The sequence below is a fragment of the Hemitrygon akajei genome, chromosome 26 (assembly GCF_048418815.1).
Source record: "Hemitrygon akajei chromosome 26, sHemAka1.3, whole genome shotgun sequence".
NCBI classification, from domain to species: Eukaryota; Metazoa; Chordata; class Chondrichthyes; order Myliobatiformes; family Dasyatidae; genus Hemitrygon; species Hemitrygon akajei.
Genome location: NC_133149.1, coordinates 13,022,977 through 13,045,907, shown reverse-complemented (window position 1 = coordinate 13,045,907; position 22,931 = coordinate 13,022,977). Strand labels below are relative to the sequence as shown.

Sequence of the window (22,931 nt, the reverse complement as noted above, 5' to 3'; positions counted from 1 at the left end):
TGGATCAAGGTCTCTGGGGGCTTTTGCTATTGCTTGTATGGTGGGGGGCGTGGTCAGTGCTTTTACTGGCACGAGTGGGGGGTTTGATACTTTTGCTGCTGGTTCTTTGTAGGGTGAGGAGGTGTTTGGGACATTTATGTTCTATCATTCATTATATGGGGGGTCCCTTGTTTTGTGGATGTCTGTGAAGAGTACGAAGATCAGTATGTATACTGTATGCTTTCTCTTATAGGAACCTAAATTAATAGTTTTGGCATGGACCAGATAAGCTGAAGGGCCTGTTTCTATGCTGTAGTGCTCTATGATTACGTCTATGAGACACTTAGAAAGGTATTCTAATGGGCAAGGCATAGAAGGGTATAGATTTAATGTGGACAGACAGGATTAGTGTACTTGGGCAAAAGGTTATTGATGTAGAGGGCCAAAGGGCCAGCTTCTATGCTGTACAACGAGTCTGTTGATATGTTCTGTCCAGAGATCCAGCTCTGCACACATCAACACATGAACCATTCAAATTAATTGGGGAAAGGATAGTGTCCCATTGTGGTTCTTCCAGAAGTCTGGGTGTTTCTTGTTTTTGAGGTTAAACATGTGACAGCTCATTAATAAGGAAAACATTGTGTGTTAATATTTCGTGATCATTCTTAACAATCTCGTTTGCTTGCTACATGAAATGCCAACATTCTTTCTCCTCCAGCTGCATTATTGAGAAGGATTTTGGTTTTATTTCTACATATCCTCCACATGGTCCATAACTGACTGTTACAAAGCAGGTCTTTGACTCATTGTCTTGGAGCTGTATAGTGCAGAAACAGATCCTTCAGCTCAGTAACTCCAAGTTGACATTTTTTTTGCCCATTTACATTAATCCCGTTTGCCTGCATTCAATGGATGCAACCAGTTAGGATGCTCTCTACTGTGCATCTATAGAGGTTTGTCAAAGTTTTACTGGCATGCTGAATCTATGCAAGCTTGCAAGAAAGTAGATGTGCTGTCATGTTTTCTTTGTGATGCCACTGGTGTGCTGGTTTGTTTGACGTTATGGTGCATTGCACAAGATATGTTGTGCTCGTTAAGCTGTCAACTTTAAAATGAAATTTTAAACCTCTGTTGTACATTGATGTTGAAGATCTTTGGGAACTGTTTCAAAGAAGAGCAAGGAGGTATCTTGTGTACCCAGCTCTTTTATTAATGCAGTACACACAAAATGTTAGAGGAGCTCATCAGCTGCGAAGATGAATAAACAGTCGACATTTCGGGCAGAAACCCTTGATCAGGACCTGATGAAGGGTCTTGGTTCGAAACATTATTTATTTGCATAGATGCTGCCTGACCCGTTGAGTTCCTCCAGCGTTTTGTGTGTGCTGCATTAATAAGTACATGGATTTCTAGCATCATGCTAGGAAGAAGCTATGCTTTCTTCTCACTGCTGAAATTAGGAAGAAGGTACAGGAGCTTCAGGACTCATATCACCAGGTTCAGGAACAGTTTTTACCCCTCAACCATCAGGCTCTTGAACCAAAGGGGATAACTTCACTCACCTTCTCTTTCCCCATCACTGAACTGTTCCCACCACCTAAAAACTCACGTTTAAGGACTCTTCTCTTTCAATCTTTTTATTAATATTTAGAATATTATGAATGAGATACAATTCAAATAATGGTAAGGGATTACAAATATATAGACTCCCATTATACATAAAGTAATATATAAACAATGAATAGAGCATAAGTAAGTTTCCCAAAACATAAACCATATAGTATATATATGAACAAGGTAAGTTTAGATATTTCATAATATATAGTGTAAAAAAGAGAAAAAAAAATCTAAGAAAGTTAGCTAATCTACTAATCTAGTATCAAGAAAAAGAAAAAAAAACAAAGAAGAAAAAAAATAAAAAAAACTTTTAAAAAGAGAAAAAAAAAGGGCTGTTCATAGTATCTCACGAGTATACATAAACATCAATGACGTCAACTCCGATCCTCTCAACATACATACGATTAAAGCTGAAAAAAAAACCAATAAGCCCGGCACAGGGCCATTACATCATATGAAAATATTGAATAAATGGTCTCCATATCTTTTCAAATTTAATAGAAGTATCAAATACAGCACTTCTAATTTTTTCTAAATTTAGACATAACATAGTTTGAGAAAGCCAATGAAATACCGTGGGAGGATTAATTTCCTTCCAATTCAACAAAATAGATCTTCTAGCCATCAAGGTGAGAAAAGCAATCATTCGACAGGCGGAAGGAGATAAGTGAAGTAAGTCCATCATCGGTAAACCAAAGGACTCTTCATGTCATGATCTCTATTTATTGCTTATTTCTATCTTTCTTTCTTTTATGTATTTGTACAGTTTGCTGTCTTTTGCACACTGGTTGTCTGCCCAGTTGGTGCAGTCTTTCATTGATTCTGTTATTGTTATTGGATTTATTGAGTATTCCTACAAGAAAATGAATCTCAGGGTTGTATACAGTGACATATATGTACTTTGATAATAAATTAACTTTGAATTTTGAATTTTTGAACTTTGATCCACAGAATCTCGTGTTTAGTTGTTATTAGTGCCGCAAGTTTTCATCAATTTATGTAATGTTGGCATATTGCTATTTGTGGGGGCAGCCTCATAAAATTGGATGTCACTGCTAGATTTGAGCTAGAAAAACACAATCAAAAAAACCAAAAATCACCCTGTTAAAGCCTAGAATTATTTTTTCAGGTTGCCTTCAGGAGTACCCATAATATACTGATCTCCACTAGGTGGAAGTACAGCACTGTCCATACCAAATTCTGTGTTGACACAGAATGATCTAATTAAAGAAAGTGTAGTCATGAAATTTCCTCCATTGTTAGTTATTATACAGGGAGTTTAATAAATATTTTCAAAGCTAAAGAAAGATTAAAATTGGTCTTAATTTTTTTTAAAAGCTTGTTTTAACACTTTTTGTCTCCACTGTCCAATGGTAACTACATTCAGAGGACACTTTTATTAGGTACTTCCTGTACCTAATAAAGTGGTCACTGAGTATATGTTCATGGTCGTCAGCTGCTGTAGCCTATCCTTTTCAAAGTTTTGTGTGTTCAGAGAGGCTCTCCTGCACACCACAGTTGTAATATGTGGCTACTTGATTTACTGTTGCCTCCCCGTCAGCTTGAACCAGTCTGGCCATTCTCCTCTAACCTCTCTAATTAAGAAGGTGATTTTGCTCACAGAACTGTCACTGTCTAGATTTTATTTGAACCATTCTCTGTAACTTTGGAGACTTGTCTGTGAGAATCCCAGGAGATCAACAGTTTCTGAGATACTTAAACCACTCCATCTGGCACCAACAATCATTCCACGGTCAAAAACACTTAGAATACATTTCTTTCTCATTCTGATGTTTGGTCTGAACAGCAACTGAACCTCTTGACCATGGTTGCATGTTTTTATGCATTGAGTTGCTACTACATGATTGGTTGATCAAATACTTGCATTAATGAGCAAGTGTACCTAATAAAGTGGCCACTAAGTTTAGGTTGTTACTGCTTGTAAAAACATTTAGAGTAAAGTGTTTTGCTGACAAAATCTACTTGAAATTTTCCTCCATCTTCATTTTTTGGTGATTCATTTGTAGAATTTATGAGCCCCCTGAGAGAGGTACGGAGTTCACAGATGACAGCTGTGACTTTAAAATTTATCACCAATATGAGAGGTAGCAGGAAATTGGTAATAAAAATTAATGCAGACTACACCCAGTGAATTTATTTAATTTGTTACTAGTCAGTTTAAAACATCAATGTGCTTGCATGGAAAATCCTTCAAAATGTAGTGGATATGGTCCAGTCTATCACAGGTAAAGCCCTCCCCAGTATTGAGCACATCTACATGAAATGCTGTTGTTGGAAAGCAGCATCTATCATCAGGCATCCTCACCATGCTCTTCTCTTGCTGCTGCCATCAGGAAGGAGCATCAGGACTCACACCACCAGGTTCAGGAACGGTTGTTACCCCTCAACCATCAGGTTCTTGAACCAGAGAGGATAACTTCACTTGCCTCACAGCCTATGGACTCAGTTTTAAGGACTCGTTATCTCATGTTCTCAGTATTTATTGGTTGCTTGTCTATTTGTTTATTTATTTATTATTTTTTCATTTTTGTATTTGTGCAGTTTGTTGTCTTTTGCACACTTTTTGTCCACCCTGTTGGTGTGGTCTTTCATTGATTCTATTATGGTTATTTAGTGAATGTGCCTCCAAGAAAATGAATCTCAGGGTTGGATATGGTGACATGCATGTACTTTGATAATAAATTTATTTGAAATTTTTGAAGATCACCACACTACTGCCTGAAAGCAATCAGATTATATCCTGTTGTGACTGTATGTGCTATTGTAACTATATGTGCTTTTTGTGACTGTAGGTACTGTGTTTTGCACCTTGGCACCCGGAGGAATTATGTTTCATTTAGGTATACATGGTTGAATGATAATTAAACTTGCTGTTTTAATTCATTGGTCATAAATGTATTATTAGAACAATATGTTTATTGTATCTAGAGTTAGATTTAGAAAAATTCTATAAAAAAACATGTATTTTATAGTTCTTCATCATGATCTTGGGTTCCAAATAGTTTTACAATGGGCTGGACTGTATTGGATCCAATTTACCATTAGCCCATGTTACCTTAAGCCACATGGAGAGGGTCGACTGCATCCTCTGAAGAGGCTGTCTGTGCTGTAAATGGTGAAGAAACCTCAGGAGTTGGATCCTTTTTACCCTGATCTCACATCGCCCTGATTGCCTTTTTGTGGCTAAGATTTTCGAAATATGTAAAAATTCCCCCCGATGAAGACATTTATAAATAGTTCAAATAGACTGGAGTACCGTAGATTCCGTACTACAGAGCGCACCTGATTAAAAGCCGCAGGCTCTAATTTTAGAAAGAAAATCAATTTTGTACTTGTACAAGCCGCACCGGATTTTAAGCTGCAGGTGTCCCATGTTGTAATATGAGATATTTACACAGAAAGATATTACACGTGAGGATTTTTTAACTTTTAATTAAATCCGTATGGTAACATAAACAAATACATATTGCAAATGCTTTTTTTCGAACCGTGCCTGTAACACGGCTACTTTTAAATATACATACGTATCGGTAACACACAAATTACGTTGCGTATACTTTTTTACTGAACAGTGCACGGACAACATTCCAATATCTCCTAACGACTGGTAAAAAAATATATACTGCAGCCTACCAGGAAAAGTTATTGATCGCCTTTAACTTAAAAGCAGCGTTCTCGCGCGGGTCTAATGCGCTCGCCCCCACCTTTCCGTTTATCGCAAACCGGTATTTCCCCACAAGACGCGGCGAAACCGGATGTGACGTCATAGCATCCCGGGATGTAGTACAGAAAACAAATATACTTAAAACACTTCTAACTTTAACTAGAAAATACTAACAAATGAATTACTAAGCGAAAATATTATAAACTAAATAACTGCCATAAAGGCAGCACAATGCTTTTCTTCGAGTGTTTTCCATGTTGATGAGGGTGAGTACAAATGACTGATTTGCAATAATTTAATTGAAAGTGCGCTTGATTTATCGTACAATTTCATTGGACCTCTGTGAACTACTCATCAATTTTATTGGTCTACTGTTACGAGGCAAAATGTTTTTGGCGGCATGAAAAAAAACCATGCATTAGCCGCACCGTAGTAAAGGCCGCAGTGTTCAAAGCTGTTCAAAGCGTGGGAAAAAAGTAGCGGCTTATAATCCGGTATCTACGGTAGTTAAAAAAAACTTACCAAATTATAAGGTTCAAATTTTAAAATACAAGAAATTAATTACCATGTTAGACTGAAGTAAAGAAAGACAAATCACTATCTTACATTTACTCTTTTTTGGTTAAAGTATGTGACCCAATAAAATAAGTCGGGTAGACAAGACATTTTGCAGATGCTGGAAATCCAGGGCAACACACACAAAATGCTGCAGAAACTCAGCAGGTCAGGTAGCATCAAATAGTTGATGTTTCTCAGCCCAATATGTGGGTAGTTTATTCCCCTCTGTAGATGCTGTCTGACTTGCTGAGTTCCTCCAGAATTTTTGTGTGTTAAAGTAAAATGGCTTGTACTGCTTATGCCAACAATCCCTGATGTAAAAAAATATGAGAGACTAGATGCAAAGTGTACCTGCATTTGAAGTGACCTCCGCTTTTTAAAGTCGAAGTACAAAGTACATTTTATTATCAAAGTATGTATAAATTATACAACCTTGAGATTCTTTTCCTTAATGGTAATTTTAATTTTCTTAATTTCTTAAATTTTATTTTTATTTTGTTTCTCACAAAACAAGAAACCTGAAAGAATGAGCGGAAATGGGGGGAGGGGGGAGGGTGCTTTTAAAGTTTATCAAAGTCAGAGAAAGTAGGAATTTGGTAACAAGAAGTTACTTTATAGCCTGCTGTATCAGTCTGTGATTTTTAAATATCTGAAAGTTGCAGTAAGAATCAGCGGAGAGGATGTGCTCAAAGTTCAAAGTACTTGCATGTCACCATATACTGCCCTGAAATTCATTTTCTTGCAAGCATTCACACTAATTGGTGGCAGGGTGGAGATAGGTTTCTACCAAAGGAAGTGTAAGATGCTCCTTTCCTCCACAAGTCTGAGGTCACCTTTGTAAGATGTGACCCATCGGGCGGCCAAGCAGGTGGTACATGAAGTTGTATGAGCAGCTGGTGCAAATCACAAGTCCTGGTTATGTGGCCACTGTTACCTGGCCGATGATCTCTGAAGAGAATTGATAATGGCTGTGGTCACCCATCTTGTAAAGACACTGACCAGAAGAAGGAAATAGCAAACCACTTCTGTTTAAAAAAAAAATAATTAAAAAAAAAAATGCCAATAACAATCATGGTCAAGGAAGGATGATGATTGCCTACGTTATTTGACAGGCACATAATGAACAAACAATTCACACTTAATACAAATAAACACTGTAGAATCAATGAAAAATTGCACAAAACAAAGATGGACAGTGTGCAAATACATATAAGAAAAAAAATCAAAATAATAAAAAATAAGTAATAAATATTATGTACCTAAGTTATAATGACCTTGAAAGTGAATTTATAGGTTGTGGAATCAGTTCAGTATTAAGTTGAGTGAGGTTATCCGCTCTGGTGTAGGAGCCTGGTGTAATAGCTGTTCCTGAACCTGAGGCTCCTGTACCAGTATCGAAGAGACCTTCAAAAGGTGATGCCTTAAAAAGGTGACAACGGTCATGAAGGATCCCCATCACCCAGGACATGCTCTCTTCTCATTGCTACCATCCAGGAGGAGGTACAAGAGCCTGAAGACACATATTTAATGATTCAGGAACAGCTTCTTCCTCTTCACCTTCAGATTTCTGAATGGACAATGAATTCAAGAACACTACTTGACAATTTTTTTTCTTTCTCTCTTTTTGTGCTACTTATTTAATTTATTTTTATATATACTTTTATACTTTTTCATGATTATGTTTTGCAATGTACTGCTGTCGGGGGAAAAAAAAACATTTCATGATTAATGCTGGTGATATTAAAGGTGATTCTGACTCTAATTCCTGATGGCAGCAGCAAGAAGAGAGCATTGTGCCCTGTTCCACACAGGGATTTGACCAACACATTTCTTAATTAGAACCAAGAACAGTTTAACTTGACTACTCTACAAAATGTAACCTGACATGAAAGAAATTCTGATTTCGACACTTGACACTTTACACTTTCATAACTTTAATAAATCCTAATCTGGACAAGGACCATAAAATACATTCCAAGTGCATCTCTATAACTGTTGCTGCATTTTTACAATTTCCATTGGTTTCGGGTGAGCCAGCTGATCCTCTAACTCACAAGAAGCATGAAGCCAATCAAAGTTTTGTACTCTTTTATTTTAATCCTTTTCTGTTTATTCATGCTAAACCAACTGGTCATCTACTAGAGCATGAGTTTGTCTGAAAGTCATAAATTAGGAAAGGTCTGTCAATAACTTTGTTTCTAAAATATTCCTTTTGTTGATCCTCTGTTCTTTCTGTGCTGTGAGTTCCTCATGATGTCATTGGCAAATCAAGTCCCAACTTTGAAATATATTGGTTATTTGTGCCTATATTACACAATAACTTTGCATTACATCCTTCACAAGTAAATTCAGTATTTCATTAGATTAGATTAACTTTATTTGTCACATGAGAGGCAGTGATCGTGTAGATAGTCAGACTTTTTCCCAGGGCTGAAATGGTTGTTACAAGAGGACACAGGTTTAAGGTGCTGGGGAGTAGGTACAGAGGAGATGTCAGGGGTAAGTATTTTACTCAGAGAGTGGTGAGTGCGTGGAATGGGCTGCCGGCAACGGTGGTGGAGGCAGATACAATAGGGTCTCTTTAAGAGACTTTTAGATAGGTACATGGAGCTTAGAAAAATAGAGGGCTATAGGTAAGCCTAGTAATTTCTAAGATAGGGACATGTTCGGCACAGCTTTGTGGGCCGAAGTGCCTGTATTGTGCTGTAGGTTTTCTAGGTTTCTATGTACAGTCGGCCCTCCTTATCTGCGAGTTCCATATGCGCGAATTCAACCAACCGCGAATTGAGAAAACCCAGAAGTGCTCTTCCAGCACTTGTTGTTCAAGCATGTACAGACTTTTTTTCTTGTCATTATTCCCTAAACAATGCAATATAATAACTATTTTACATAGCATTTACATTGTATTAGGTATTATAAGTAATCTGGAGATGATTTAAAGTATACGGGAGGATGTGCGTAGGTTATCGTGGATCAGGATCGAAAAAAAATTGGAAGTTCTCATACTAAATAAGTCGGAACAGGTACATCCGGTGTTATTTAGCATCAGTTAGTCAAACATTTGTCTTAGTATATAGTATATATCTTACCTTTCTATAAAACACTTAAGAACATATGTTTCAGCACCGGGCTTGGCAACAGAAGTTCCTGAGTTCGATCCAGTGACAGATCGCTCCCGAGCGCGCTCTCCATCTGTGTCTGGTTGATGTGGAGGATCAAAAACTCAAAACCCCAAAACTCAATACTTAAACCACTGCGTTGCTTAGTAATAATTGTAGCTTTCATCGGGGCAGGGCCTTTCTCACTTTATCCTTTAAAATTGTTCCGATCGTTGACCGACTGCAGCCTAACGCTTTTCCAGTGACCGATAGTGTTTCACCTCTTTCCGATTGCTTTATTATTTCCACTTTATTTTCAATCATGATCGTGATTATTTTTGTGAACAGAAACACTGCGGATCCTAATGTCCACCGCACTGAGACAGGTTAAATAAGGTCTGGGGTTCCGCTGGGTCCTAAGGTCCACCGCATTGCAACATATTGAATAAGGGACTTGAGCATCCTCGTATTTTGGTATCCGCGAGGGGTCCCAGAACCAATCCCTTGCGGATAAGGAGGGTCCTTATCCCTTATGTATGTCGTTGAAACATACAGTGAACAGTACCGCCCTGTGCCAAGGACCAGCAAAGTTCAAGAATTGAGCTAGAGACAGTTTTCGAGTAACAAACAATATTTAACTCTTGAGTGGATCAATCATATGCGCATTCATTTTACTTGCTGCAAAGGAAGACTAGCACCACATGAGCTGGTGATAGCTTCAGGAAAACAGACAGCAGTCACTCCTTTATACTCAAGTGAATGCTACTGTGCATCAGTTCAAGGTCAGGGTGTATTCCATTTGCCTGCTTAATCAGTATACTTGGCATTCTTCTGGAAATGCATCTGCTTGTCTTTCTACAGTTTGTCATATACTCAAGGTCAATCTGCATCATGTTGCACGAACACCATTAGCAAAGCACTCTGGTGCGATCCACATTCCATTTTATTGCTGACAAAAATGCAATTCTTTACTAGATAGATAGATACTTTATTGATCCCAAGGGAAATTACAGTGTCACAGTAGTATTACAAATGCACAGATATGCAAATATTAGAAGAGCAGTAAGAAAGAATAAAAAATTAGTTACCTCAAACAGTCTAACAGGAGAGGGGTTCGTCACTTCCCAGGCTATAGGTTGACTCATTTTAGAGCCCAAGGGCGAGGGTAAGAATGACCTCATAGTGCTCTTTGGAGCAGTGTACTACAAATGAAGTACATTTTCACACAGTCCACAAACCTCACCATGCTTCCAGAGCCAACTTAGCATGCCTGCATCTCACTAATCCTAATGTGGGAGGAAACCCATGTGGTCACAGGGAAAATGTACAGGGTGGGAATTGAACCCCGATCAGTAATCGATGGCGTAAAGCATTGCGCTAACTACTACGCTACCATACCACCCTACAAACAGACCTCAAAATTACTAAAGCAGGAATTCAAAAAACTGAAGATGATAGAGTCTGGAACAACAAGCAATCTGCAGGAAGAACTCTCAATGCTGTTCAACCACCGAGTTCCTCCAGTAGATTGTTTGTTGCTACAAAGTTATTAAATGTGATCATTATAAATAGGCTATGAATGCTTCCTGAGGTGCACATTATAGTGAAAAATCTGAATTTTGGATTTTTTTTATTGAACATGGTGCTTGTTTCTATTTCCATTATGACAGAGGGGTCTGAAACAGTCTTGGCAGATGTTGCACTTGATCTTGTCTGCTTGTTGATGAAGGACCACTGGAACTGGCTGTGTACTGAGAACATGCAGAAGCTCATTCGGCTGCTGTGTGGGACCCTGATAGAAAGGTCAGTGAACCAGTTCATAGCTGAAATACAAACACAGGAGATTCTGCAGATTTTGTAAATCAACCAGGACAATGTACGAAATGAATCGCATTTTATGCAAGTGTGAAGCATTTATGTCTAAGGGGAGAGGCAAAGACTCAATCATGCTTAAAACCTTTGTCTATACAGTGGAATATGTGTATTGCTGAATGCAGGGTTTAATATTTAATGACTAACTTTATGCCAAACTCTTCCATAATTCATGAATCAGAAAAATTACCAAAGCAACACACACAAAATGCTAGAGGAGTTCAGCAGGTCGGGCAGCATCGATGGAGATAGGCTCAGACGAGATCCTTCATCAGGAATGGAAAGCAAGGAGAAAGATTCCAGAATAAGAAGGTGGAGGGAAGGGGAAGGAGTACAACCTGGCAGTTGATAGGTGAGACTAGCTGAGGGAGAAGGTGAGTGGGTGGGGAGTGGAGCTCTGTGGATGGCGATGGCAACATGCAGGTCTGACACCAGCTCTTGTATCACAGGGTCAGGGTGTAAAGCTGAGAGCTGCTTGAGCAAAGGCAACATTGGTCTCATTGCTACAAAGATGTAAGAAACTGGGAGGTGATAAGTGGAAGAGGCAAAAGTCTGAAGAAGAGGAATCTAATAGGAGAGGGCAGTAGACCATGGGAGGAGGGGAAGGATGAGAGGCACGGAGGGCGGTGTTTGGCAGGTGAGGAGAAGAGAAGGGGTTAGGAGGGGAGCCAGAATGGGGAATGGAAAAAGAGAAGAGGGGGAGAATTTGGCAGAAGTTACAGAAATCGATGTTCATGCCATCAGGTTGGAGGCTACCGGGATGGAATATGAGATGTTGCTCCTCCAGCTGGAGTATGGCCTCATCGTGGCAGTATGGGAGGCTACGTTTACTCACTGGGAAATGCTGCCTGTTGCAGACAGAGCGAAGATGCTCAACAAAGCAGTCCCTCTATCTGCGTTGGGTCTCATTGACATAGAAGTGACCGCACCAAGAACACCGGATACAGAAGATGACCATAGAACATTACAGCACAGAAACAGACCCTTTTGACCCTTCTTGGCTGTGCCGAACCATTTTTCCGCCTAGTCCCACTGACCTGCACCTGGCCCATATCGCTCCATACACCTCTCATCCATGTACCTGTCCCAAGTCTTTCTTAAATGTTAAAAGTGAGCCCACATTTACCACTTCATCTGGCAGCTCATTTCACACTCCCACCACTCTCTGTGTGAAGAAGCCCCCCCTAATGTTCCCTTTAAACTTTTCCCCCTTCACCCTTAACCCATGTTTTTTTCTCCCCTAGCCTCAGTGGAAAAAGCCTGTTTGCATTCACTCTATCTATACTCATCATAATTTTATACACCTCTATCAAATCTCCCCTCATTCTTCTACGCTCCAGGGAATAAAGTCCTAACCTATTCAACCTTTCTCTGTAACTCAGTTTCTCAAATCCTGGCAACGTCCTTGTAAACCTTCTCTGCACCCTTTCAACCTTATTAATATCCTTCCTGTAATTCGGTGACCAAAACTGCACACAATACTCCAAATTCGGCCTCATCAATGCCTTATACAACCTCACCATAACATTCCAACTCTTATACTCAATACTTTGATTTATAAAGGCCAATGTACCAAAAGCTCTCCTTACTACCCTTATCTACCTGTGACGCCACTTTTAGGGAATTTTGTATCTGTATTCCCAGATCCCTCTGTTCTACTGCACTCCTCAGTGCCCTACCATTTACCTTGTATGTTCTACCTTGGTTTTTCCTTCCAAAGTGCAACACCTCATACTTGTCTGTATTAAACGTCATCTGCCATTTTTCAGCCGATTTGTCCAGCTGGTCCAAAGCCCTCTGCAAGCTTTGAAAACCTTTCTCACTGTCCACTACACCTCCAATCTTTGTATCATCAGCAAATTTGCTGATCCAATTTACCACATTATCATCCAGATCATTGATATAGATGACAAATAACAATGGACCCAACACTGATCCCTGTCTACCACTCTGACTTCTCTCATTGAGCCAATGTCTAATCCAATTTACTACCTCACCATGGATACCTAGCGAATGAATCTTCCTAACTAACCTCCCATGCGGAACCTCGTCAAAGGCCTTACTGAAGTCCACATAGACACCATCCACTTTCCTTGTAACCTCCTCGAAAACTCTAATAGATTTGTTAAACATGATCTACAACGCACAAAGCCATGTTGACTCTCCCTAATAAGTCCCTGTCTATCTAAACACTTGTAGATCCTTTCTCTTAGTACTCCTTCCAATAATTTACCTACCACCGACGTCAAACTTACCGGCCTATAATTTCCGGAATTACTTTTAGAGCCTTTTTTAAAGAACGGAACAACATGAGCTATCCTCCAATCCTCTGACATCTCACCTGTAGATGCCGACATTTTAAATATATCTGCCAGGGCCCCTGCAGTTTCAACACTAGTCTCCTTCAAGGTCCGAGGGAATACCCTGTAAGGTCCTGGGGATTTATCTACTCTGATTTGCCTCAAGATAGCAAGCACCTCCTCCTCTTCAATCTGTATAGGTTCCATGACCTCACTACTTGTTTATATCTGAAGTTCCATGCCATCTCCTGTTGACCTGATGTTAAGTAAATCAAGACTATTGTCTCAGTAACTCACAGGGAAAATGGTTTGACAATTATGCACCAAAAAGACTAGTGATTAAGCAAACCAACTAATGGGACTTTTTAAAAGAATTCCTGAACAAACATGGTGGTGAATGGAGTGACAAAACAAATAAAACGTGTGAATCTCCCTCCTATCTGAATATCGATTTCTCCAACTTCTGGTAATTTTCCATCTTGCCTTCTCTTTTTTTCCATTCTGGCTCCCCTTTTCCTCCTCCTCTTCTCACCTGCCTATCACCTCACTCTGGTGCCCCACCTCCTTCCCTTCTTCCTGAGGCCAACTCTCCTGTCCTATCAGATTCCTTCCTCTTCAGGCTTTTTCCACCTCTCACCTCAATTCAACCCATCCACCTTCCTCCTCATCTGGTTTCACCTATCATCTGCTCCTCTCCTCCTTATTCTTGCATCTTACCCCTTCCTTCCCAGTCCTGATGAAGGGTCTCTGGTCTGTTTATTCCCCTCCATTGAAGCTGTCTGACCTGCTGAGTTCTTTCAGTATTGTGTGTGTGTTGCTCTGGATTTCCAGCATCTGCAGAATCTCATGTCCCTCATATTAGGATATTTTCTCAGTGTATTAACTAAATATGAGAATTAGTAATTTTGCAGAAGATAATTTAAACTGAATAAATACAGCAGCTCCAAAATTGGCAGTGATTGTTATTTGGTCCAGATAATTATGTTGCAAATATTGAAACACCAATAAAAATCGAGAATAGAATGAAGCTGGCTGCTGCCTTTCAACTATATTATGATAAAGATGCAAATATAAAGTGCTTTTGGAGAGAGAAGGCATTGAGACAGAGGTGAGTACATTTTTTCTCCAAGCATGAAGCTCAAATACAATTAAACTATTAGAAAAAAAGTTTGTTTTTAAAATGTATGCATTTATTTTTGTGATGTTTAATTCAAAACCACAAAGAAGCACAGTTTTTTTCCCCCTAGCTAACCAATGTGTCTCTTTTACAATTGGTCTTTAGAAATGGTAATTTGATAAAGTGCTTTATTTACAGTAAATGTCTCCTGGGAAGTGCATAAGTTTATTGAAAAATAATTTGTTATAATTTATCTTGTATAAATACTGCTACTAATCTGTCATAATTTATCTTGTATATATGCGACTACTAAACAATTATTCAGTAACACAAGTGAGTTACTGACAGTAGTTGAGAACCTGAACTGAAGCAATTCTTTAATTTGAGTATTTGATTTTAATTCGTATGGGTGGACTTATTACTAAAAGTATTTTGCAGTGTTTCATCCCAACACAAAGTCCTCTACATGAAGTGAAAGTGTAAGCACTGGAATATTAACTTGGAATATTGCGTTCAGTTATGGTCACCTCACTACAGGAAGGATGTGGAAGCTTTAGAGAGAGTGCAGAGGAGATTTACCAGGCTGCTGCTTGGACTAGAGAGATGTCTTAGGGGGATAGGTTGAGAGAGCTAAGGCTTTTCTCTTCGGAGCGAAGGAACATGAGAAGTGACTTGATAGAGGTGTACGGATTGAAAAGGTCAGGCTGCCGGAACTGGAGGTGAGATAAGGGCCGGTTCTGCTCGCTGCTCAGCTCTGTGCTGAACTGAGGCTGTGGCCTGCTTCAGCTGCAGTGACGCCTGGCTTTGCGCCTGTGGTCCTGTGATGTTTACTCGGCTCTGTGATGAACTGAGGCTATGATCTGCTCCAGCTGCAGCATAATTTTAAGCTGTTTTGAGGAAAGAATTGGGGGGGGGGGGAAGTCAGAGGTAAGTTTGTTTTTACACTGAGTGTGGGAAGCATATGGAATGTGCCACTGAGGGTAGTGTGGAGGCAGATGCACTGGGGAGACAAGAGACTCTTGGATAGGCACACGGATGAAAGAAAAATGGAGGACTATGTCAGAGGGAAGTGTAAGATTGATCTTAAAAAGGCCAGTACAATATTGTGGAGTGAAGGGCTTGTACTGTATTGTACTGTTCTATGTTCACTGTACAAGGCTGGCTGATTAAAGTGTGATTAGACAAGAAAAATGCAGAAAAGGTGTAGAACCCCTGACTATTTTGCGTAAAGCCCAGTGGTTGTGTATGCCGGCTGATTGAGGGAACCTTGGCTGCTGTTGAGGTCAGAGATTGGATCCAGCTTTTGTAATCCACACTGTGGTGCAGAAATGTTAATGTGAATATTAATGGGATATTATTGCATTGAGGTGTAAAATAAATCTCTTAATATTGGTTCCATATATTGAATAAGTGCTTTACTGAAGAATGATTTTCAAACATCTGGTATGAATCTGTTTAATTTAATAGAAATGTTAATTCGTTCTGGATTCTATAGTTTAAACCTTGGGATTTAATTTCCATGTTTAATTTTCTTTTTCTCTTGTGACAGATTGTTTAGAGCTGGGAATTGTTGACTAGAAATTCAATAGCATAATGGTGGATTTCAGGGCATTATCCAAGTGAAAATGATCTCTTTCCTTCAAAGTCAAATGCTATAACGACCATTTCTGAGTCACTTTGCATTGCTTTAGAAATTTGACCAGGTGTTTCCTGGCATCAATCACCCTCACACCCCAAACACTATTTCCACATCAGGGCTGTAACAGAATCAGAATCAGACTTAGGCTCTTTGTGGTTGTGGGACCTGCTCTCCAGGGAGTTCATGACCGGCCACTTTTTGAGATCCCATGGGCATGACCTAGAAGACGAGTGCACCTTCAGGATTCTGAGATTTCGCAGCCCTGTGAATTAGCTAGTTCTGCGCCTGTACCGCTGACTGAAGCGTCACGGGAGAAAACGGAACATTGGGAGCACCCGATCAGCTGTTGGAGGCTGTGTACTCAGTGAATCGCGTTCTCTCCCACTCCCTCTCTGTCTCTCTAGGTGGTGGGAGGGAGGTTGTTGCTGATTCTCGGGTCAGAGAACTCGGTGGGGGAGGGGATAAAAAGGTGACACAACAGACTTTATCATAAATCAGTGAGTTGTTTTGTCACTGTGAAAGGGGGACACCATTTTCCCTTTATTAGGGGAGAGAGAAAGCCTGTGGTATATCAGGTTGGGTGAATGATTAGTTTTTGTTGGACTGTAGACAGTGGTCTCTCTTGGGGGCTTTGCTATTATCTGCTTGGTGGGTGGAGGGTGCTGATGCTTTTTTGGGGAAGTGGGTGCAGGAAGGTCGCTGTTTTGTGCTGCTTGTGTGTGGAAGGCTTTTACTGTCACACGATCTTTGGGGCACTCTTCTGTTTTCATGGATGTCTGCAAAGAATGTATTTTGTATACATTCTCTGATAGCAAATGAAACTATTGAAATTATTGAAGCAGGTTTAATATCATTGTAATACATAGTAATAAAACCAATAAATTACAATAAGAAGTATATAAGTAAATAAGTAGTGCAAAAAGAGAGGAAGAAGGGGAAGAAGCTGTTCCTGAAACGTTAAGTGTTTCAAGATCTTGGACCACCTCCTTGATTGTAGCACTGAGGAAAGGGCATGATGTTGTTACTGAAGAATAGTCTAATGTGATACTGATGGAGGACTTGGATCACATCGCTGCGGGAAGCTGGTCTTTGGTCAATCTTGAGGCAAAATTGTTTTTCAAGTTCAAGTTTAATTTCAACCATACACATCAATACAGCCAAACGAAGCAGTTTTCGTATGGGGCCAAGGTGTAAAGCACAGAACCAACAGTCAACATGCAGTACATATGGCACATGATTATGATAGCAGTAAAGCATATAGTGACACAAAAAAAATTGCTGAATTCCCTGAGTGTTATGCCCTGTAGATTGATGGTGCATGGGATTTTGTCCTGGAGCCACGTTTCTATAAGAACAAACAAGCAGCATTTCCTCATCACACACTAGTGCAGCTGCAGATGAACGCAATCCAGCTTGTCCTTCCCCAAACGAACATTGGAAGGCAGCACCCAACCCAGTATGTTAAGACTGGTATTGCCCTATATTATTTTTTGTGACTGTATGTTTTATTGCTATTGTAATGATCTATGCTACATGTGCCTTGTGTTGTCCCCGAGCATTAGGTTTCTTACTGGGTCACAAGCATCCCACCATTAATCCTGGATGCACTAATCTGTGGGACCCACAGCCCCTCAATACCCCCCACTGAAAGTATTAGACCCAGATTTTCCTTTGGTCCAATTGACTGCTCCCCATACTGTGTCTAATCCTGCTTGTGGCTGCCTTGCTCTCTAGCTTGGATTCAAGGACTCTAACTCGTGTGTCAATATTTATTTATTTAATAATAATAATTATTTGTTATTTTTTTATTTGCACAGTTTGTCTTTTGCACATTGATTGTTTTTCTATCTTTGTCATTTTTCATTGATTGCATTGTATTTCTTTGTATCTACTTTGAATGCTCACAAGAAAATGAAGCTCAAGGTGACTGTGTACGTACTTTGCTAATAACTTTACTTTGAAATTTGAAGCTCGGCCTCGAAAACAGCTCTCCCAAGCTCAGGCTGAGCAAAACCTCCACCCATTAATCCACCAATATGTACACATCACCTAGTGTCACTTTATGTACATAGAGTCAGTCTGTGTATATAACAGTTACTTGTGCAATGTGTTTTATAGAGTTGTTCTTATTGTGTTCTTTATGGTTATTGTGTTATTTTATGCTGCACTGGGTTCAGAGAAGCAATCATTTTGTTCTCTTTTACACTCATGTACTGAAGAATGACAAACAATCTTAAAAAGAGCATTTTCAATGCTGCCAGAGATTGTGGGCTTTGGGAAGAAGGGGGTTTTCAGTGGACATTTTGTGACCAAAATGGCTATTTGGTGCCCTATTGTTTTGCACATATAGAATACCCACTGGATGATTTAGATTTTTTTACTTCTGATTCTTTACCCTATATAGGTTCTTCCATCAATTGGCATTTCAATATTTAAAAAAATAATTTGTTGGCAAAGGAGTTGCTGTAGCTGCCACATTGTAAAGTTATGAAATTGTATAATTAAAATAGAAGTTGTATCAGTTTCAAAGTTCATAGTAAATTTGTTATCAATTTACATAAATGTCACCACATACAAACCTGAGATTCATTTTTTGTGGGTATTCACAGTAAATTCGAAGAAACAAAATAGGACCAATGAAAGACCACACATAACAAGACAGAGAAACAACCAATGTGCAAAAGACGACAAACTCTGCAGATACGGAATGAAAAAAAAATAGAATATAAGCATTAAATAACGAGAACATGAGATGAATTTTTCCAAAGATAATTACACTCTAGCTTCATTGTTGGATGACTTCATGATAGGTAATATTCTGTTTAAATTCAGTAGTAACCTGTTAATCTAATCTCATTTATCCTGTATTTGAGGTCCGTTGTTGCAGCTGGTTGAGACTGTAACTGTACTACTTGTGAACACGTACACAAAATACTGGAGGAACTTGGGTCAGGCAGCATCTGTGGAGAGGAATAAACAGTTGACATTTCAGGTTGAGAATCACCGACTCTTTATTTCTCTCTTGAGATACTGTCTGACCTTCTGAGTTTCTCCACATTTTGTGTGTAATGCTCTGGATTTCCAGCATCTCGTGTTTATAATTTGCTGCTCCATGAGAAAGTCCACTCAGTCAAACCTGAGCAATGGGAAAGAGGGGGGTCCATCATCTAATAACTGATGAAGGAGAATCAACTCAAAGCACTCTTTGGCTCTTCAGAGTAAATAACTTACCGTCATTGATGAACTGCTCACTGAAAAAAAACGAGAGGTTAGAAATATCCAAGCTGTAGTAGGTGATAAACACAGTAATTGAAACCTGTTGAACTGAAGTTACCCACGCCAATTCAGGAGTGTGATGGTGGTAGGGTAATAACTGTTCCTGAACTTGCTGGTGTGGAACTGAAGGCTCCTGCCGATAGTGGTAGTGACTAGGTTAGTTTAAGGGAAATAAGGTGCCACTTGCACTATACAGCAGTGCTTTTGATCATTCAGTGTCAGCAGTGCCTCGACAGGCAGGATTCTTGATTCTAAGTCAGAAAGTTGTGTTCAAATCTCATTCCAAAGACTTGACCACAAAAATCTAGGCTGAAACTTTAGTGACTGCTTCAAGAGTCATTTTAATCTTCTCTTGCTTCCTCACTTCCGCAGGCAGGCAGTACTGATAAAAATTGTAGCCTGTGTCCTCTCATGATAAGCAACACACACAAAATGTTGGAGGAGCTCAGCAGGCCAGACAGCATCTATGGAAATGAGTAAGCAGTTGATGTTTCGGGCTGAATCCTGATGAAGGATCTTTGTTCAAAATATCAACTGTTACTCTTTTCCACAGATGCTGCCTGGCCTGCTAAGTTCCTCCACCATTTTGTGTGTGTTGCTTGCATTTCCAGCATCTTGTTTTTGCCCTCTCAGGGTAAGACAGGGTTTGCCCAGTATAGAAAATTAGAATAATGAAAGCTATGCTTCAGATATAATTTATGTCAGTAAGACCGAGGAACTGATTGTGGATTTCAGGAGGGGGAAGTCAGGGGAACACACACCAGTCCTTATTGAGGGGTCAGCAGTGGAAAGGGTGAGCAGATGTTCCTGGGCGTCAACATATCAGAGAGTCTATCCTGAGCCCAACATATTGATGCAATTACAAAGAAGGCATGCCAGTGGCTATATTTCATCAGGAGCTTGAAGAGATTTAGTATGTCATTGAAAACTCTAGCAAATTTCTACAGCTGTGCTTTGGAGAGTATTCTGACTGGGTGCTTCACTGAGCAGAATCTTACCATTTTGCTCTTTTTGCACTGTTTATCTGGTATCAATTCCAATATGCAGGAATATACTAAGCTACAGAGAGTAGTGGACTGAGCCCTGTACTTTACAGGCACTTCACCATCTCCACCATCATGCACTATTTTTATATTACTATTTTAACATATCTTAATTTTATATTGTATTGTACTGCTGCCGTAAATCAACAAATTTCATATCAGTGATAATGAACCTGATTCTGAATTGCAGTGTAAAATAACCATATTTTTGAGCATTCTGTCACATTAAGTGTACAGTACCTAAGCACTCCACATTAGGAAGCCCTTTTCTTCTATTTTTTGTCTCCCAGAAATGCTGAAGTCCACTGGGTAGCAGACAGGGAACATGATGCTGCCACAACATCAAACAAAGTCGCTGCACGGGTTGTTACCCAAAAACCTCAATGGAAGCAAGCACAAGCACTCCAGTCAGTGTCCAAATTTTACACGTAGAGGTGGCTAGACCAGGAGTTTAGTCTGGATTGGACTCTGCAGAATGGAGCATCTCTACCTCTGACTGTACTTCAGAAATACTTCCCAAACTCCAAAGTTCTTCCAGCTTGGAAAGAACATAGAAATACAAAATGTTTTTATTGCTTTATTTCAGTGCATGCGGTATATATATAAAAAAATTGACTTTGCTTTTCAGCATTGAGCATATTTTAGATCTCACAGCTGAATGCTCATACCTTTCAAAATTATCAGGGTCAAGTGGTTTATAAGATAAGCTTTGTTTGTCACATGAACATCAAAACTTAGAGGGAAATTTTTCAAATCAAATCCGTGAGAATTGTACTGTCGCCATGTTTCCAGCACCAACATAGCATGCCCACAACTCACTTGTGCATCTTTGGAATATGGGAGGAAACTGGAGGCCTGTTGGAACCCTACATGGTCAAGGAGGGAACATGCAAACTTCTTACTGACAGTATTGGGAATTAAATCATGATTCTACAGCTGGTGCTGTAATAGCATTATGCTACTGTATCACCCTCTAAAGAGCCGCTCCTTTGAGCTGGCTTGTTAGATGCCTTTAAGAGTGCAGGTGGTAACCACTGAATTAACTGATACACTTGTATAACAAGATAAGTAGAAACAGATGTGGGCTGGTTGAACCCCTGAATCTGCCTTGTCACTTAATGGGATTGTAGTTGCAGTTTTGCCTCTGTATGCTTTCACACTAACACACATGCCATGATTTCTTTCATCAAGAAATTCATCTATCAAACATATTACTAATAAAATTGCATAACGCAAAATTGGTATTGAGAAATACAACTTTGATATTAAGTACAACTCAGTTGGATGCAGTTCAAATAGTCACAAAATCACTTTCTTTAGCACAAATATGTGCTTTTCAGATTCCAAAATAATTTTTGTCATTCAGCAGTTGAAAGGATTTTTCTACAGTTGGGATTTTTTACATCACAGGTAAAGCCCTCCCACCCATTGAGCACATCAATGTGAAATCTCACATCTCACTCTGCTCTTCAAAAATGGAGAGAGGCAGAAGAAAGGAAATTATAGGCCAGTTAAGCTGACCTCAGTGGCTGGGAAGATGTTGGAGTCTATTGTGCTTTTGAGGTACTTAGAGGCACATGATAAAATAGACTTAATTCAGCATGGTTTCCTCAAGAGGAAATCTTGCCTGTCAAATCTGTTGGAATTCTTTGAAGAATACAGACAGGAAGAGTGTGAGAGGCCAGTGTTCTGTGCTCGGTGTCAGATGTGGGAAGTCCGAGAGACTCCCAGCCTCCTGGATGGCCACATCTGCACCAGGTGCATCGAGCTGCAGCTCCTTAGGGACCGTGTTAGGGAACTGGAGATGCAGCTCGATGACCTTTGTCTGGTTAAAGCAAGTGAGGAGGTGATAGATAGGAGCTATAGGCAGGTAGTCACACTGGGGCCTGGGAAGACAGATAAGTGGGTAACAGTCAGGAGAGGGAAGGGCAGGAATCAGGTACTAGAGAGCAGCACTGTGGCTGTACCCCTTGACAATAAGTACTTCTGTTTGAGTACTGTTGGTGGGGGGACAGCCTACCTGGGGGAAGCAACAGTGGCCACTCCTCTGATACAGAGTCTGGCCCTGTGGCTCAGAAGGGTAGGGAAAGGATATGGATATTGCATGGCACTGTTGATCAGAGATAGTGTCACGGCTGCAGAAAAGGAGAAAGGCATGGAGGAGTTGTCTACAGACTCCCTGTGGGTGGAAGTTTGGAACAGAAAGGGGTCAATAACTTTACTGGGTGTTTTTTTTTTATATAGACCACCTAATAGTAACAAGGACATCGAGGAGCAGATAGGGAGTCAGATTCTGGATAGGTGTGATAATAACAGGGTTGTTGTGATGGGAGGTTTTAATTTCCCAAATATTGATTGGCATGTCCCTAGAATGAGGGGTTTAGATGGGGTGGAGTTTGTTAGGAGTGTTCAAAAAGTTTTCTTGACACAATATGTAGATAAGCCTACAAGAGGAGAGGCTGTACTTGATCTAGTATTGGGAAATGAACCTGGTCAGGTGTCAGATCTCTCAGTGGGAGCACATTTTTGAGATAGTGATCACAATTCTATCTTCTTTACCACAGTATTGGAGAGGGATAGGAACAGACAAGTTAGAAAAGCACTTGATTGGGGTAAGGAGAAATATGAGGCTATCAGGCAGGAACTTGGAAGCATAAATTGGAAACAGATGTTCTCAGGGAAATGTACAGAAGAAATGTGGCAGATGTTCAGGGGATATTTGCGTGGAGTTATGCATAGGTATGTTC

At 39.8% G+C, this 22,931-nt stretch overlaps 1 protein-coding gene across 3 annotated transcripts in view; it reads left to right on the top strand.

The window, feature by feature from the left end:
- Positions 1-22,931, top strand: part of snx19b (sorting nexin 19b) — a 206,328-nt gene that overhangs the window by 40,522 nt on the left and 142,875 nt on the right. Inside the window, exons 8-9 of one of the 3 annotated variants that reach the window (XM_073029581.1) lie at positions 10,608-10,740; positions 20,475-20,631. In XM_073029581.1, coding sequence (XP_072885682.1) covers positions 10,608-10,740; positions 20,475-20,616 — 275 coding nt within the window. In that variant the 3' untranslated portion in view covers positions 20,617-20,631. Of the gene's footprint in view, positions 1-10,607; positions 10,741-11,553; positions 14,009-20,474; positions 20,632-22,931 lie in introns of those variants that run through there. The other 2 variants (XM_073029580.1, XM_073029578.1) reach the window with 2 other exon arrangements.